Below are 19,044 nucleotides of genomic sequence, written 5' to 3'. Positions count from 1 at the left end.
TAGGGAAAACCTGTGTGAGTAGAATGGGGATGGTGGGCTGAGATCCACTGAGGACAGCTCAAGGATTCAGGGCCAGGTCTTGTCATTCTAGCACTGTTCAGAGACCATGGGGACTATTTCTGAGAACCAAAATCCACTCAGGAAGAGCACTGCTCTTTGTAAGTGCAAGTGCAGTGTTGGAGTGCTTTGCTGTCTAAAGCTGGGTTCAATTCTTGCCCTCTCCACTTGCAAATGATACAGCCTGAGAAGTTTTGTCACCTCTGAACCTCAGTTACCTCTCCTGTGCAATTCAAGTAATGATTGCAACATTATCATCAGTTTGTTTTCAGGATGAAATGAGATCAGGTGTAAAATTCTAATTCAATACTCAAATGTCCAGAGAAAGGCAAGAAGCAGATCCCTAGCTTCAAGGCTGTGAAACACTCAGCTGAACTTCCAAACCATCAGCAAAATTGAAGTATAACAGCCCCAAATTCTAGCAATGCCTTTAACTTGTGGATCATTTTCTTCAGAGTGCCTTTATGTAAATAGCAATTGTAGTTTTTTCTTCCTTCCTTCCTTTTTTTTTTTTTGAGACTTTTTTTGCTGAAAGAGAGATATAAAGAGAGAACTCACCGCTCGAGGGATGACCATGCCATAATCCCTTCTCCATTCGTCTCTCATGATTTTGAGCACATACACACATGTGCCTGGCATGAGTTTAAGCCATCTGGTCTGGGACTCAAACCATGGCTGACTATGTGGGTATTCAATGACATAACCATTATACCATCTGCTGGTCCCAGTAGTTGTGGTTTTAAAGACCATTTTATTGTTCACTCTACTACATTAAGTATTTTGGAATTGGAACTATATGTGTGAAAGATTGAGATCTCTTAAAACATTTTAAGCAATGAAGTATGAGCCACCGATCAGTTTTTCTTTTCAGAGCCAAACTTTTTTCAGGTAACTGTCTATATTCTCTCTTTTATCTCATCTTCCTCTGCTCTCGTTTTCTCCTCAAACTACAGAAAATGAGTCTTTTCTCATTACACTCCACAGAAACTTCTCCCACTGAAATGCTCATTTCCATCTACCATCTCAACCCCTAACTTACTTCATTGCATCATTTAAGTGTTGCCTGTTTCCCGACACACACCCACACACACCCACACACACACACACACACACTTTCTCCATTAATGCATATTTATTCAACTGCTTACTAAATATCTCTAGTAGATGTTAATGGATGGCAATAAGAACTATAACTAATATGCTCAAACCTCTGCTAGTAATTTCCTCAAGGATCGGCTTTCCTACTCATCTGTGCTACTCACCTTTGTAAATGACTTGCCTGTACACCCATTGCTGAAGTCTTCATTTCTCCATTCTTCCTCACTTCCTCCCTCATTTTTTTTTTTTTGGAGAGGTTTTAGCCATAGGGCATGTGCACTTGCCAGATAGAGACAGAGAGACAGAAAGTGAGAAATCACCCCTTGGGGGAGATGGCCACGCTGCAATCCCTTCTCCTCCATTCTCCTCTCGGGATCTTGGGCACACATGCACACACGTCCAGTGTGAGTTTTAAGCCACCAGGTCTGGGGCTCAGTCGACCACATGGGAGTCCAGCGACATAGCCATTACGCTAACTGCTGGTCCCACTCCCTCATTTTTGATAAATAACCTAAGTTCACCTTCTTTTGGTTTCTCCATTCAAGTGGTTACTCCTTATCCTCCCAACTTCAGTTTTATTGTTTCTAGACCCCCACAGCCTTTGTGTAGGCCTTGCGGACGGTTACGTAAACTGACTCCCTGCTTCAAATCTCCATGTTTTCAGTTCTTATCATTCTTCTCCTGACTACTACTGGAAATGTAATTACAAAGTAGCAAAAATTTGTACACCCACCTAAATGAGTACTTTAATTCCATCTTCCATGAACTTCTTGAAGTAACCTCATCTATGAATAAATATCAGAAAGATTTATATGCAAAAAAGGAAATTAGGACAAAGAAGAAAAGGAAGATGTAGAAACTTCTAGGATGATTTTGAGGAAGGATGGGGTGTGAGTTTTTCAACATTTGGAGAGCTGGAGAATGCAAAATTGGATTTGTTCCAGAGAATGAGAAATAAGTATTTGAGAGTCATCATCATCTAAAGTTTTGAATCACAATCATGTGCTACATAATCCAGTCGTTTTGTCTTGTAATCTACTTGCCTCCAGGATTGTACTGAGGGCAATCTGGAAAGAAATTCAGTTACGGCACTACAAATTGTTTCTTTCTTTGTGTCCAGAGAATGTTCCACAAATTATGCCTCCAAAAATCTCCATCTCTGAAAGTATTTTAATCCATTTTATATCAATAAAGTCTTAAGGATCATGTTAGCTTACTAATAAAGTCACATTGAGTCATCCTTTGCCATCTTCATATACTAAGACCTGATTTTTGTTTCTTCCCAAAGTAGAAAAAATAGTTACTGAAAACTTAAATAAATATTCAGACTATCTTTTTCTTTCTCCTTATGTTTCTTATGCTTGGAACTTGAAACAAGTTTGCAGAGATGGTCTGGTCAATGTGGAGCACAAAAGGATGAAATATTATCCTGGTGAAGACGATGCATCTGTGTGCTCTTCAAAAAGTTCATGGAAAATGCATATAATAATTAAAAATTTAGTGTGAACTTTAAAATTTTTCTTGCACCAATAGAAACTTACATTTTAATTCCATTTTCTCCAGAAGCTTTCTAGTTCATGTTTTTGCCATAGAGCTCAGGTGTTAGACATAGAGAGAGAGAGAGACAGAAAGAAAATGAGAAGTTATCCTTCATGTGGGTAGGACCATGCCATAATCTCTTCTCTTCCACTCTCTTCTCAGGATTTTGGGTACCCGTGCACATATACTTATCATGATTTTCAAGCTACCAGGTCCGGAACTTGAACTTCAGGCAACCATGTGGGAGTCCAGCTCCTTAACTACCATGCCATGTGCTGACCCCTATCCAAAAAGTTTTAGAAGTCCCCTCATATATCACCATTGTCAACATATGCATTTGCTTTATTCACAGCCATGTGATCCTTCAGCTCATTTTAAGTTCCTTGTCACCTAATACCCTGAGTCATTTTTAGGTAGAAGTTTTTAAATAAACAGCAAAAGAGAAAAAATTACTCTTTAAACAATGCTAAAGTAGGATTATTGGCAAGCATCAATGTGGTACTTCAAACTTTGTTTGAGGGTGTTAACCCGGTATGTACAAAAGTTTCAACCTGGGATGTGAACCCCAGACTTTCTAATGGGGCTTCTCTACATCACTGTTTGGCTTCTGGGTCATTTTATTATAATTAAAATCCACCACCACCATCATCACCCCAAGTGTCTTACCTATTATTTTTTCTTTTTTTGAGAAGTTTTTTCTATAGGGCATGCGTGCTCACCAGAAAGACCGAGAGAGACAGAAGGCAAGAAATCATCCCCCCAGGGGGGATGGCCACGCTGCAATCCCTTCTCCTTCATTCTGCTCTTAAGGTCTTGGGCATGCACGCACATGTGCCCAGCATGAGTTTGAGCCACCAGGTCCAGGACTTCAACTGCAGTCGACTACATGAGAGTCTAGAGACAGCCATTATGCCAACTGCTGGTCCCATCTTACCCATTATTTTGAAATGGAGACATTGTACCTGTTACTTACAAATGAAATCAAACCCAGTCAGATTCTCAAGGTGATCCTAAGAGCAGGTTCCCTCTGACGACTAGGTTATCAAGAGGTTAACACAGCCATCATGTGGGTTTTCCTGGTCAACTGATTGTTGTTATTTTCACCATACTTTATTTGATTTTTTAAATACTTTAAAATCTATCAGCAAGATTTCATAATTGAAAAGATTTACATTAATATCCCTGCTTGGCCTTCTACTAGTGTTCCCCCACCCCTGCTGAAACTATGTGTCTCATTCCATTTATTACTAACGCAAAGTGGCTTCACTCACTTTTATGACTTGCCTGGCTCCTGTGGACTTTGGAGTCTGTGTTTCCTGAATTAAGTAACTTTGGAGAGAAACTTACTTTTTTTTTTTAAATTTTCAGATAAAAAGGGCTTTTGATAATCTGCTTTGCACTCTTAAACCCTCAAACTAAATATCATTTTTTCTCTGATATTTTGGAGAGATTTTTATTCTTAGAGTGCTATTTGTATATTCCCACAGTTTGACACAAGGCCTTCAAATTGATGTAGACAAAATGCCATAGTGTGTAAGAAAGGCAATTATTAGTGTTGATGGACAGGCTTCAGAATACACCATTTTCATTTTGAAAATAAAAGTGGAGAGAAACAAAATCCTATAGCATTGAGGAATTTCTTCAGGAGAGAATGGATTTTGTCTTCGTTTCACTATGAATATTTGGAATTTACTTTAGAATCTCTGCTTGAAAAGATAGAAATATGAAAAGGACTCGATTTTATTCAGTGTTTATGTAACATACATAGATATGCGTTAAAACTGTGACAAAAGTTTTATTCCAGAAAGCTAAATAGCCTCTAAATATAAGTACTCAAATTACAAATATTATATAATGCATTTTCCTACTTTTTTTTGGTTAATAGGCCATTAGGGGTATGTGTGCAGGTGAATATCTGATTTTTTTATAGTAAAGATGAACTAATGCATGCTTTTTCTCTAAATCTCTTGAGTTGGATATTAAATCTTCAGATTTAATTTTCCACATGTGCTGCGTAGTATGACATCTCCAATGCAGAATCATCGCAGGCTGGATAAAAAAATGAATCGATGTGCCTGAGACTACAGAGTAGGTCAGGGACAAAGATGAGAACTAAAATAAGTACCACCACTACCACTTTTGAACATTTACCGTAGATCAGGCTCTATGAAAAGTGACTAAATAATCTCATCTAATTTTCTCAATAACTCTGAGATGTAAATGTCATTTCCATTATAAAATTGAGCACATCAAGAGTCTTAGAAGTAAAATTATTTGCCAAAGCTACCATAGTTGGAATCTGAGGATCAGGGATTCCAGAATAAATCTGTTTGCTTCTAAAGATATATCTTTATTATTAGTTATTATTATTATTTAGAGAGAGTTTTTCTATAGGGTATGAGTGCTCACCGGAGAGATAAAGAGAAACAGAAAGTGAGAAATCCCCCTTCGGGGAAATGGCCATGCCACAACTCTTCTCCTCCATTCTCCTCTCAGACTTTTTGGTATGTACGTACACATGCTCAGCATGAGTTTCAAGCCTCCAGGTCTGTGTGTGAGTCTAGTAACATAACCATTACGTCATCTGCTGGTCCCAAAAGATAGGTCTTTAAATATACAAGATAGGTAAATACTGGGAATATCATGACTGTGACTTGGTCCCTGTCCTTTATACTGTGTGACCTTAGGAAATTAGCAACATCTCTGAGCCTCAGTTTCCCCATTTATAAATGGGGATAATGACACCCACTGCATAGGAGTATTGTACTGGAACATAAATATCTTCATATAGTTCTGACTCAATGTAGTTACAAATTCAGTAATTTTGTTCTTTTTTTTTTCTTTTTCATATATTTCTTCTATTAGAGAAAAATGAGAGAGAGAGAGAGAGACTGTGAAACAGGCACCCCAGCAGAGTCCTCATTTCACAATCCACCCCATCCTTCGCCAGCCTGAATCATGGGAACTCATGCTTGGTGTGTATGGAAAGGTCCCCAGACAATAACTGAGGAACTTCTCATATGGGTCCAGTTTTGTTACTGCTTAGACAAATGCAATGACCTTATGATGAGTCCAAAAAACACAAATTAAAAGAGAACAAGCAATGGCTTACCCCTATTCATTTTTAACTTTCTTGTTCAAAGCTGACTAGTCAAGTCCTCTTTTGCACAAATAGAAAAAAAAAAAAATCAGAGTCATTAAACTACCTACACCTGTAATAGGAAGAACAAAATGAAAAGCAATCAGTTAGTGACTAAAAAGACTTTTTTCTACCTAGAGTTAAAAGGTGATAACAAACATCTAAAGCTGATTAAAATCTGTTGGCAGGTGGATGAAACAAGCCCTTGGAGTGATTTTCAAGTGCTATTTGTGATGCCTATTCCAAGTTAGTTACAGAGATTGGTGATCTCTTTATGGAAAAAAAAGAGGTGATATTTAGTGCCACATTAGCACAACATTGGGCGGGTGGGGTGCCTTTAGCCATGTCAGGCAGCACCAATCTTTGTAAACTGTGTTTCTGCAAGCACATTTAGGAAAGATGTAACATCTACTTGTTTCTGGAACCTGGCCATGGATTTTGTAATTGGCATTCCAGCCTTTCTCACACACTCATGAGATGAAAGGCCTTCTGTCCTCCTCCGCCTCCCACCTCCCTGTTGCAACCACCCAAATCACTTGTGAAAAGAGCGGTCTTGGCAAAAAAAATCCCTACATTATCCACATTTTGTCCTCTTTTTCTTAAATTTATGTTTTGCAGGACAAACGATACTGGCTTTCTTTCCTTCAAAGACCACTTGCCTGTCACTCAGATAGTTATCACTGATACTAACAGATCAAACTCAGAAGCTGCTTGGAGAATTGGTCCCTTGCGTTGCTATGGTGACCGTGAGTACTAAATTGAAAGAAGCCTTCTTTCTGCATGACATGAGCACAAGATGTTTTTACTCCCTTATCCCCTTACCCTGCAGTGTTCCCTAGTTTTGAAAATTATCCGTATGTTCAGTGCTTTCCCGGAACCCATTGAAAACCACAAACCATGCTTAAGGTTTTTCTCATTTGCAGGACACTTCTGGAATGCGGTCTCATTTTACACAGAAGCCTCTTACCTCCACTTTCCTACCTTCCACGCGGAATTCAGTGCCGATATTTCCTTCTTCTTTAAAACCACGGCTTTATCTGGAGTTTTTTTAGAAAATCTTGGCATTAAAGACTTCATCCGACTTGAAATAAGCTGTAAGTGCCCTTATTTATGAATTGAATGTAACTGGTTAACAGAAAAACTTTTAGCTTCATCTTAACCACCAACCACTACTACATATTTATACTGTCAAATCGGTTCCCCTGCAGATTTGAAAAATTACCAATGATAATTTCTAGTTCCTTCTAATGCTTTCTGATTTTGACTTATATTTGATCAGCATTCTCTCACCAGACTGTATGTATTCCCCAAATTCCTATTATGGTAGTCCTTATCTGACCCAGGGTTATTTATTTCTCACCTGTGACTGTAAGTTCCCATACCAGAGGAGTTTTTCATTACATTTTCTATGGAAAGCTGAAAAGATTATTGTTACACATTGTGTTTACATATGGTGTTTGGCTTTTCTTGTACTTTTGCTCCAAAAGTAATTTTCTGACATATTGCCCACCACTAGCAGGGTGAGAATCCCCAATCAGAATTCTCCTGGTGTCTGCTGATTTTCCATGAACAGTGATGTAGCTAGTGAATTTGATGCCAAATACAGATCTTTTCACACCATATCCCCAATATACATGTACATAATAGATAAAGTTATATTTAGTAATATTTACAAGGCAAATGAAAAATAATAAAAATACAAATGTAAAAAGATTCTATTATTAAACATTTTGTATGTACTTAGGCTAAAACAAATACATTCCCAGACTAAAATAACATGCGATAATTTCTTTTTAATTACATTAATTATTTTTTGTAAAAAGAGAGAAATGAAGCTATGCATTGGTTTGTTCCAGCAATGATGACATTAAAATTTATGATCCTGAGTCTTCTCAAATTTATCAATGAAGTTACCAAAGCTGATTTTTATGTATACCTTCATTTCAAAAGATAATACAATCATATTTATCTATGTATCTTCTCTCATTTTCAGCAAAAATAACTTATTTGTTATTATCTTTTCATTTGCTAGAGAGTACATGTGTTCTCCATGGAGAGACAGAGAGGGTAAGAGACAGAGGCGGAATGAGAGAGAGGGAGGGAAAGCGAGAGGTCACCCCTCTTGAGGGACAGTGTAGACACAATTCTTTCTGCCCCACTTTTCCCTCCTGTGGGGATTTTGGACATGCAAGCACATGTGCCTGCTGTTGTTTACCCAAGTTGCTCAAACCATGTGGTTTGGCATGTGTAATCCAAGCCCCTTAGGCACCAGGCCACAGGACGGCTAAATGTTTAAATTAATATTTGTTAAGCTATTATTTCTCTCCATGAAGCAAAGACATATAAATAGAAGACACTTCATTTATTTATTTATTTTTCAGGTTTTTATAAACATTTTTTTTAATTGCTAGAAGTTGTATACAAAAGAGAGCTAGAAGGCACCCCTCAAAGGGGTGTGCTCGTCTCAAATCCTTTTTTTCTCTTTTCTCCATCCAATCAGAATTCCGGGAGATGCGTACACATGAACCCGGTGTGGTTTTTAAGATGCTGAGGCTGGGATTCAAACTGTAGTCGGCCATGTGAATGACTTTCCATGCACAAGGCTTAACTGTTGTGCTATGGGACTGGCCCAGTAATGATTTTAAACATAAGAATACGTTTGATGAAGAGTCATAAGGATTTCATTTCATAATATATTACAGAAATTATAACACTGTCTATGTCTTTTGTTCAGAGTCAGTTCTGGCAATTTCCAAATATCCTTGCAATCCGAAGATAAGATCTAAAAATGTCTCCAAATATTTCTGCCAGAAAATTCATCACAAATTTCTATTTTGTTAGTTAAAAACTTAAGACACTCCTAAGGGTCGGGAATTACCTGAGCTCTCTTAGGGCATGACTGGTGTCTGCGGTAGCTGGGATGGCACGCATTCACACATCCAGCAGTGACCTCAGGTACACACTGAGAGCAGTGGTTATGAAGGAAAAAGCTAGCACTGGAGTCCTTACCTTTGAAAAGAAACACAAAAATTCGAGACTGCATGTTCAGGAGCCAAGAGTATATCTGAGGTTCTCTGTCTTAACTTCCTCTCCAAATATAATATTTATTAAGTGGTAAGTAATAAAATGTACTTATGTGAAGCTTACCTATTCATTTTAAATAATTAATAGTAACACTAGCATCTCAAACTTAGACTATCACAAATTTTTCTTGGAGGAATGTTTTATCACTGATGTTTCTTAGAATCACTGGTATGTGGTTATCATGAAAAACAGAGGCAATTCCAGCTACTGTTGCTCCTGCTGTTAGGTCCTCTGCACTTGGTGCACCCTCTATGGCTAATACTCAAGGTGCAGTGTACCCAGCACCTTGCCCTTACTATGCCCATAACCATGAGGCTCGTCTTGTACTTAGGCGCCCCACCTTCCTATGTGTCTAAATGGATGTTTTCCTATAGCCGGTTTGAAGCAGTTGTCCATATCACAATAATGATGTGATTGCATGAAGTACCCTCGAGAGAGCATAAGTGATGTCTTAGCAACAGAAATTGGAAATCCGAGAGCTCCTGTAAAGGAAAAAATGCTGGCCGGAGGAGATGGCAGAGGTGTTTGTATACGTCTCCATCAAGTTGCCAAGTGGCTAAGTGTTTCTTTGCAGTTACAGCACAATACATTCAAGGAAAAGAGATCTCCTTAATTGGTAGTTTTGACCTCCTTTTACTCAAATGATTTAGACTATTAATGGGAGGAAGCTTTTGTGGCTTTGGTGTGAGTGAAATAAGATCTCTCATACCTAACTTGGCTAAGGCCTGAAAATGAAGAGTTGAGTGCCAACAATTTTGTAATATGGATATAATAAGCTCAATGGAAATTTAATAAAAATTAGACCCCACGGCCTTTGGATTCATTAAAAGCAGCAGCAAATGTCATGGTATATTATCACAAGGTAATGAGCGATGATTTAATGTTAATTACATGTCAATGTCCAATTTGTTTGTACTTTCTGGCACTATATTTTGCACTTTGAATTGTAAAAAAAGACTTAACTAATGCAGATTGGTAATAAATATGAGAAACTCCTAAAATCCATCAATGTAATTTTTTGTTATACACTTTACCACCAGATCAGAAGACATATATGTACAAAGCAACAAAAGATTTTATACAAAAAAATTTATAAATGGCCTCATATTTCCTCACATTTTTCATTATTAATGTTTAAAAGAGAGTAATCCCAAATCGAGGGGGAAATTTTGCATTTCTTATTTACGGCTATGCTCACACTACGCACATTAGGCAGGTGGAATATTTATACTACAGAGTTCATAGTAAGAAACCTCTACAGACCAGCTACTTGGGAAAGAAATGGGCTTTTAACAGATGCAGTGGCTCAGAATAGCTCTCCCTCCCATCCCCATGGAGTGTTCCTCTATAACAATCTGAGCGGCAGCTTCCAAGGTTGTTCTATCCAAGTTGTTGGATGAGGAGCAGCAGGTTTCCACGGAAGTTTCAGTCCATTGCCTTCTGGGTCACTTCCAACTAAGACATTTGAATTCTGTAGTCTTGGGATTCAACTGTATTCTATGAAAAGGAAGACATTTCACACTGACCTTGAATCTTACTGAATGTATTTCAAGTAGAATTGTAAAAACATTAGCTATTCTAACAATTAACTCAACAATAGCTATGCAGATGAAAACAGTTTGGAGTGGATATGAAAGATAGACAAAAACATGGATTTTCAGCATCAGTAAGAGTGGTGATAGCTAGAATGTACATAGTGTCTTCAAAAGGTGCAAATGCATGTTATGAAAAAAAAAAAAACGTAGATTTCAACATTTTTTTTTGCACCAAAGTAAACTCATACTTTAATTCCATTTTAAGGTCTTTCTTAGAACCTAATGTGGATTCAAACTTTTGTACCTCCAAGTCAATTTTTGAGTTACCTTGGGCACATGCTTCACTCCTTCAGTATTTATTTGTGCAACTTGGAGTTCGTAATACTCACATAGCAACTAGATGTATTTGGAACCAAATATGTGAAACTGACTTTATTTTTTGTGGGAGCTGGCAATTTAACAAAATTATCAATGATCTGACTTTTATCTTTCTGCTCAAATTTTTGAATGTGTACTCAGTCTCAGCCTAGCTCTCTTTTGTGAGAGAGTTATAGCCCAGCTATATCCCAGCTGTCTGAACAATCTTCCTGGCAGGCAACTTACCAGACAGCTTATAAACCTATGGCCATGGCCAAGGAAGTAAAGATTGCAGATTGGTTTATGTCAAGCCCCATACCTGAATCTGAAATTAACCTTACTTTCCCTAGTGGCCATTTTTAAGGTAAAGAGAAAATAATTTCCCAAAGCAGACACTGCATATTGATAGAACGGGGATGGTGGTGGTGGGGAATCATTTATGATTCTTTTTAGGCAGCTGTCAAGATTGAAATTGTAACCAAATGAAATTGATACTGAACCCAAGTTCAGGTACTCACACCTTAAAAGCCAATATTTGAGAAAAATTGTTTGTGAAAATGAAAGTTTGCCCTATTCAGGTGGCCAGAGAGTTGGGAAGATGATGAATTAACATCCAAAGGGCATTTCCCAAATTCTTGTCTAACAAAAAGAACTTTAAAAGGGTAAGTAAGGTACCAGCCGATTTCATAGCAGTTACATCACTGGACTCCCACATGACTGACTGGGGTCCCAGACTCAGTGGCTTGAAAATCATTCCAGGTGCCTGTGTGTGGCTGCCCCAGAACCATGTGTGTGCATGCCCAAGATCCCAGGAGGAAAAGGAAGATGAAGGGATTGTGGCATGGCCATCCCCCGGGATGTGATTTCTCACTTTCCCTCTCACTGTCTCTGTCTCTCTTTCTCCAGTGAACACATATGCCCTAAGGCAAAAAAATCTCTCAAAAAAAAAAAGTGTGGGGGAGAGTTAAAGCAGAGGTCATATACTGTTTTGCTTTAGCGTGGAAGTTCACCCTCCCTCGACCAGTCCCATGGAGGAGACATGTTCATGTCAGAATTGTTTTCAGCAGTGGTTGGGTCACTTGACCTGATGATTGGGGTAAAAAGTTTTCGTCTTTCTCAGGCACATCTGTTTCTTAGGTTGCAATATCAAGGCATGGTCTATAGATTCTCATTTAAGCATGTATTTTTTTCCTCAAGTTAAAGTATTGGGTAAAGTATGTAATTGAAAATAAATCTATTGTGCTACATTTAATATGGAGTTACTTTTGTTCCTTTTGTGGTCTTGCCACAAAATGTGTCATGTATGAAAAAATGCCTGGTGTCCAGCCATGTTGGCTCACAGTACTGGTGTTTGGTATCTAGAAGCTACATAGGAGGTCTGGGTTTGGTTTCCAGACAGACTTGAACATGCTGGGTACGGCTGCATGTGCAACCCATAGGTATATCTACCTAATTGGGGGATTGGTGCAGGAGAAAGGCAACGTGAGACCCTGTCAAGATGCCTCCCTGTCTCTCTCACCATCCCTGTCACAAAGAAAAAGAACGCCTATAAATGTGTTGGGAACTAGTAAATAGCTATTCTTTTTTTGGCATATGAAAATTATTTTTTGGTGCAGTTAGATACAACTTTCTAAAATTAATTCAGGTAGGATTCATCTTAGCGTGAATCAAGTAGAAACAAAAATAGATATTTATTTGAGTAGCTCAGTGGAAAAAAAAATCAAAGTTACCATATCAAGTTACCAAATGTAATGTTAACTTTAAGTTACTATGGTCAGGACCTCACAAAATAGTCAAAACTAATACTACTGCTAATTGCATTTTTGCTGAATATTGAGCATTTACTCTGGCTATTCTACGTTTTTCACATTCATTGTCTCCTTTTGTTTTCAAACAATGTTATCTATAACTAGTTATCACTATATCATATTGTGATTATTATTGCTCAACTTATTGTCCACTACATAGATGAGAAAAGTGTACCTAGAGAAGGAAGTAACCAGCCCAGAATCATATCAAGAGAGAGAGTCTGAATTATCAATGATCTCAACCAGACCTGTCTGCTCCTTAGAGCAAGACTACTCTGCTTTGCAACATTGCCTCAGGAATCAAGAATGGTCAGTTCAATTCCCGGATCCAGCAACTTGAAAATCATGCTGGGCACATGTGCTTGCATGCCCAAAATCCTGAGAGGAGAATGGGAGAGAAGGGATTGTGGCATGACCATCTCTCCTGGGGGGTGATTTTATACTCCATCCCTTGCTACCCACCATCTCTGTCTCTCTAGCAAGTACATATACTCCATAGCAAAAAAATTGAAAATAAAAAGAAAAAAAAAAGATTGGCCAAACTTCAGAGAACATAGGATTATTTCCCTCAAGGGTTTGAGGTTTCAGACACTCCAGAAGTCCCCATAATCATGTCGAAAATTATATATCTATAGATACATGTTTTTTCTAGAGATAGCCACAATTGCCTTCAGCTCCTCAGAGTCCATGTCTCTAAAGAAGTCTAACATTTTCCCCCCTTTTTTAAGATTTGTGTATGTTTGTGTGCGCATGTGTGTCTGTGTGTGTAGGTTTTTGCCTTAGGGCAAAAGAGACAGAGACAGTGAGAAGGAAAGGGTAAAATCACCCCACAGAGGGAATTCCCACATTGCAATCCCTTCTTCTCCATTCTCCTCCTGGGATCCTGGGCACACATGCACAAGTGGGTCTGGGACTTAAACCACGGGTGGCCCTGTGGGAGTCCAATGATGCAATTGCCATACCATCTGCTGTTTCCCCACCTCCCCTTTTTTTAGACTTTTGCCTTAAGACACATGTGCACACTGGATAAATACAGAGAGAGGGAACGTGAGAAATCACCAAAAAATAAAGAAGTCTAACAACATTTAGTTTGTATTTCTCATTTTATTGCTGAATACATGGAAGGTCAAGGAGCTAATTGACTAAATGAAGGTCTAGCAACTTCTGGGTGCATGTGCCTGACCTGGGCTGGAAGTTGAGGACACAAAAGTGGCACCATGGTTTCATCTTTGCAAGGTTTATGGCTGAGAACAGAGAAGTGATGAGTGGGTGCTGTGCGAATTCTCCAGTGGACAGTCTTTAAGAACACCCTCCAAGGTCTTTTTCTTATATGGCTTCTGCTCATCTTTTGAGGTCACTGGGTAGACCTTCTATCCCAGCATGAACATACACTTCTTTGTCAGACTTCTCGAAAGTAAACTGTGAGTTGTTTGTGCTTCACTCATCTCTGAATTGTCAGTTCCTAGCACAGGGCCTTGGTAAAAGCCCTCTGAAGGCTGGGAACTCTTTATCTTTGTCTTGAAGCACAAAGATGACATGGTGAGGAAAGCTATGTGTCAGAAGTGGGGGAAGGAGATGCCAGAGAGTGAGTCCATAGAGCCAGTGCTGTCATCAGGCCTCCCACCTTCCAATCCAGAACCAGACAGTTATGGTGGCCCTTCAGCAAGTAAAAGCTAATGGCTTATGTTTGATTCAAGTGTCCACCACAAAGACACTTGCTGAAGTACGACATATCACTTATTCACCGGCTCTTTTTCATTCAGTGTTTTCTAGGCATCTATTTTGTATAATCTGGTTTTGACAACCCAGAGAGACTGCATAGGTTTTGAGTCAGAGACTGTCATGAAAGAGTTGTTTAAAAGACCAGCTCTGGGCCCAGCCTTGGTGGCATATGCTGCTAAGATGCTTTGCTCTGTAGTATAGGCTGGGATCTCACGGAAGGCCCAGGTTTGATCCCCAGTCAAACCTAAGGTCAGGGCTGGTGGTGTGCAAGACTAAGGAGGCTGGGACAGGAGGATTGTGAGTTCCAGGCTGGCCTAGGGAACATAGTAAGACCCCTTATAAGACAAACAAACAAACAAGCAAACAAAAGATTCCAGGCTGGCCTAGGGAACATAGTAAGACCCATTATAAGACAAACAAACAAACAAACAAACAAAAGACATTCTTGCACAGTCTTGTGATCCCAGCTAGGAAAGGGATGCAGGTAGATGGCAATGCAGCAGTAGTTTGGGGAAGGAAAAAGAAAGATGAGGCCTGCAGATTTGAATCACCTGGATTCAGGTGTTGACTCTGTCCCATTGCCACTGGGGCAACTTCCTTAGCTACCTGTACTTCATTTGCAAAATATTGCCAATATCAGAGGAGTGTAACCCGCCTTAAGTAAGTTTATTCATTAGAATGCTTAACTAAGTACCCAGCTCCCACTGAGTGGTCAAGAAATACTAGCTATTATTATTGCATTACACTAATTCTTCTCAGTTCTAGGAGGAACAGCTTAAATGTAGTAGGTCTTTAATAGTTACTAGAAAAAGTCAAATAATAATTTTAAAAAGACTTTCCAAGAAATCACATATCTTGGTATATAAAATTTTAAAAAATTTAAAGAAAACTGCAAAATTGCATTACAATTGTATGTGCAGTGCAACAATGTTTAAATGAATAGAACTTTGGTTTGGCAAGAGTTTTCTGTATAGAAGGCACAGTGGTAGGTGCTGGGTATACAATAAATCAGGTGTTCATCTAGAGTTTGCAGTCTGGTGGGGGAGACAGACAGTAAACAGATCATTATACAAAAGGGAGGTACATATTGAAGCAGAGATAAGCACAGAAAGAAACCTAACATAGAGGCAGAAGTGGAGACATTGAGTAGACACAGCCATACAGTAAACCATCCACAAAAATGTGCTGTCTGTGTAGAACTTAATAGTCATAGAGCAGCCTTGCAGAAGGTTCTTAACAATATCTTTAACAGTCCTTCCCCAAATTTCTGCCAATCTTTATCCTGTGTTCTGAAGAGAAAAATAAATGTGGGACCCCATCTTTTCTTAGTAAATGTTTGATTTTCGGACATAGAGCTGCAAGGTCACACTGGAAGTCCAAATAAGAAACAATGAATAGTTTTAGTGGCACCTGTACTATGATTTAGTCCTTTAATTGATAGTACCTAATTTATTTCTTTCAATTTTGTTTCCTATAATGCATGGATTTATAAGCCAAAGCCAATTCACTTAACTCAGTGAATCATGAGACATGGTAATAATCATAACAGCTGTCCGTTGTTGAGTGCATGCTTGTACCAGGATCAATTCTAAGAATTTGATTGGGATTAATGTATAAACATTGGTTCTGTTTTTATTCCCATCTGTAAAATGAGTGTAATTGAAAATTCACTTTAGGTCACAGGGGCACCGTCCATGCCCTCAAATCCTAGTTTATAGCCTCCACCCTTTTTCCCCTTTTTAAGATCAGACAAAAAGTGAAGCAATTCAAGCTCTCAGTTACCTAAGGTTCTGCATAATGGATTTTTTTGTTGAGTCTGGATTTCTCTTAGAGTTCAAAAGCTGAGGATGGGGTAGCCCAGGTTGGTGTTTGAATTGTTGTCTCTGATCATTTAGATCAGGTAGCTGATGACTTTGTGAAATTAATACTCATTTTCTGTTTGGGATATAGGAGAGTCAATTACAAATGCTGAGAAGGAAGAGAAGTTACTCAAAAAAGACTGTCTTTTCAACCTCAATTTAGATTTACCCTTCCATTTTCCTATGCAGAAAAGGGAAATACCAGGTGATACACTAAATAATGAAGAATTCTGCCCTTGGCATCATTTCCTCACTCATTTCATTTTCTCACTTATAATGTGGGGACAATGAAGTCTCTCTCACAGGGCAGTTGTGAGGACTAACTGAGAGGCTCTATGGCCAGTGCTTAGAGTAGTGCCTGGTGACTGACATAGAGAGTATACCTACTGTGCTACCATTTTCATCACTTTCTCTCCTTTTTTTTTATGCCAGGGGGCATGTTTGTACATGAGAGAGAGACAGATCCAGAGAGCAGAGACAGACAGACAGTGTAAACCCTGTGAGAGAGAGACAGATCCAGAGAGCAGAGACAAACAGACAGTGTATCCCCCACTGGGGCTTGGTCATGCCCTAATCTTTTCTCCAGTTGTCCATCCCAGAGGATCCTGCATGTGCTTGTATATCCAGCCTGTCTTTCAAACCAATGGGATCAGGACTTGAACTCTGGTCAGTAATGTGGGATCTGGACTCTTCTGCACAGTACCTAACCACTGAAATACGAGGCTGGCCCCATTTGTCTCTCTTAATGGTTATACTACCACTGCCACCACCATCACCACTATCATTATCATCATTTAATCATGAATATTGTTACTCCTAGATGGCTGCTACCTGGCTTCCATAATGTGCAGCTTGTTCTAGAAAGGCAGAAAGAAACGTAAGACTCCATTGTGGAGGTGGGAGGCTTGGGTTTGATTTCAGGCACTGCCACTGGTGGTGGTATCTGTACCAACTTTCTGAGATTTCTTAACCCTTTTTTTCATGGAACTTGAATCACACAATGTTAGTGAAATATCCTGGAGGAAGCACTGGGCCTCTCTCCACAGGAGAAGCTGCCCAGCTCACCCCTTGTTTACAGATATCCAAGAAGAATGTGAAGTCAGAACAGACCTGGAAACCCAGTGCCTCAGCACTGATATGTGTTTCTCAGATAGGCGTTGGTGGATCAGTCACCTGTCCTGTTTTCTGAATTTGCCCAAGGACTAACTGGGGAAATGATGCAAGAGTTTAGAATATGCATCCCCATAGCATTCAGTAGTCATTACTATTCATGGTGATAATGGTGAGCTCAGTGCCCCACATTACTGTTGTCGTATACTCTTTTTTTTTTTTTTCTTCTGGATAGGCTTTTGCTATAGGGTGCGCTCACTCACCAGAAAGACAGAGAGACAGAAAGCGAGAAATCACCCCCCAGGAAGGATGGCCACACCACAATCCCTTCTCCTCCATTCTCCTCTAGGGATCTTGGGCATGCATGCACAAGCGCCTGGCATAAGTTTAAGCCACCCGGTCTGGGACTAGAACTGCAGTCGACTACATGGGAGTTCAGAGACATAGCCATTACACTAGCTTCTGGTCCCTGTCTTACACGCTTTATCCCATTCATTCAGTATTTGCCTCCCTGATTGCACTGACCTCCTTTCTTCCTATTTCTCTTTGGTTTCAGCACCTTCCGAGATCACTTTTGCAATTGATGTTGGGAACGGTCCTGTAGAGCTGGTAGTCCAGTCTCCTTCTCCTCTGAATGACAACCAGTGGCATTATGTCTGGGCAGAGAGGAACCTCAAGGAGACCTCGCTCCAGGTGGACAGCCTTCCCAGGAGCACCAGGGAGACCTCAGAGGAGGGACATTTCCGATTGCAGCTGAACAGCCAGTTGTTTGTAGGTAAGGGATATCTTACGTCACTTTTTGTACTAAAAACTCTACAAGACTACTGTTTGTCCAAGATCAAGAAAAACTGCCTGGGAAATGTTTACAATATGTCACAAAGCATTTTTTTCATCATCCAATAGTTTTTAAATTTTTTCAGATTATTGTTATTATTCCAATTATTTTTTAAACATTCAATCACTGTTTATCATTTTACTCATAAAAAGACTACCCAACATGAAATACTTCTCAGATCAGTCCAGTTAGGAATACTATACCCGTTGTCATCAACAGGTAATAAACCATTTCTGTGTCCCACTAACGTCGTGCCTCTCTATTTGTTCTCTTGCTATCCTTTTCCTTACTCTTCTCTTCTCCTGCCCCGTTCCACACTATCTTATTATCGCTAACTATTTTCACTGCTTTTTTTTTGCTTCTTTGTTTGTTTGTTTGTTTTTTTAATTTATTCATTTTCTATATTAATTCACTATACACCATCACAACACACAAATGAATTTTCCATCCAAAATACACTGTGCATTGGCTCAATCAAGCACATCAACATACATGTTCTCAGCAAATAATTTTCCAATTCTTATGTCCTGCATACCTTGCCTTTTGTTTTGCCATCCTTGATTCCCCATCCCCCACCCTCTGCTATGTGCCACCCACGGTTCCCCCCCATCCCCCCCCCCCCCCCCATTCAATTGTTCTGCCAATGAACTTAATTAGTCTAAATATATCCAATTGCTAGCACAGCTGACACATACCTATACATGAACCCAAGTCTGACTTTAGGCATAAACCCCAGTGAGTAGAATGAACATACTATAAAGTAGTACCCAGTTGTGCCCACACAGCTTACTGCAGTTGTCAAATATGCATTATTTTTTCCAAAATGATACGAACAGTTTCACCATTTTTTTTTTCTCCTGCAACTTTTTTTTTTTTTTTTTTTTAATTTTCCCTAACATTC

At 39.2% G+C, this 19,044-nt stretch overlaps 1 protein-coding gene across 1 annotated transcript in view; it reads left to right on the top strand.

Annotated features, from left to right (window-relative positions):
• The window catches only part of CNTNAP5 (contactin associated protein family member 5), a 561,684-nt gene that overhangs the window by 357,299 nt on the left and 185,341 nt on the right, over window positions 1–19,044 (top strand). Inside the window, exons 12-14 of the mRNA XM_027772830.1 lie at window positions 6,452–6,579; window positions 6,757–6,927; window positions 17,865–18,083. Of these exons, the coding sequence (XP_027628631.1) occupies window positions 6,452–6,579; window positions 6,757–6,927; window positions 17,865–18,083 (518 nt within the window). The remainder of the gene's footprint in view (window positions 1–6,451; window positions 6,580–6,756; window positions 6,928–17,864; window positions 18,084–19,044) is intronic.

Source organism: Tupaia chinensis, unplaced genomic scaffold, assembly GCF_000334495.1.
Source record: "Tupaia chinensis unplaced genomic scaffold, TupChi_1.0 Scaffold000309_1, whole genome shotgun sequence".
Classification (NCBI taxonomy): Eukaryota; Metazoa; Chordata; class Mammalia; order Scandentia; family Tupaiidae; genus Tupaia; species Tupaia belangeri.
This window is presented reverse-complemented; position numbering and strand designations above follow the sequence as displayed.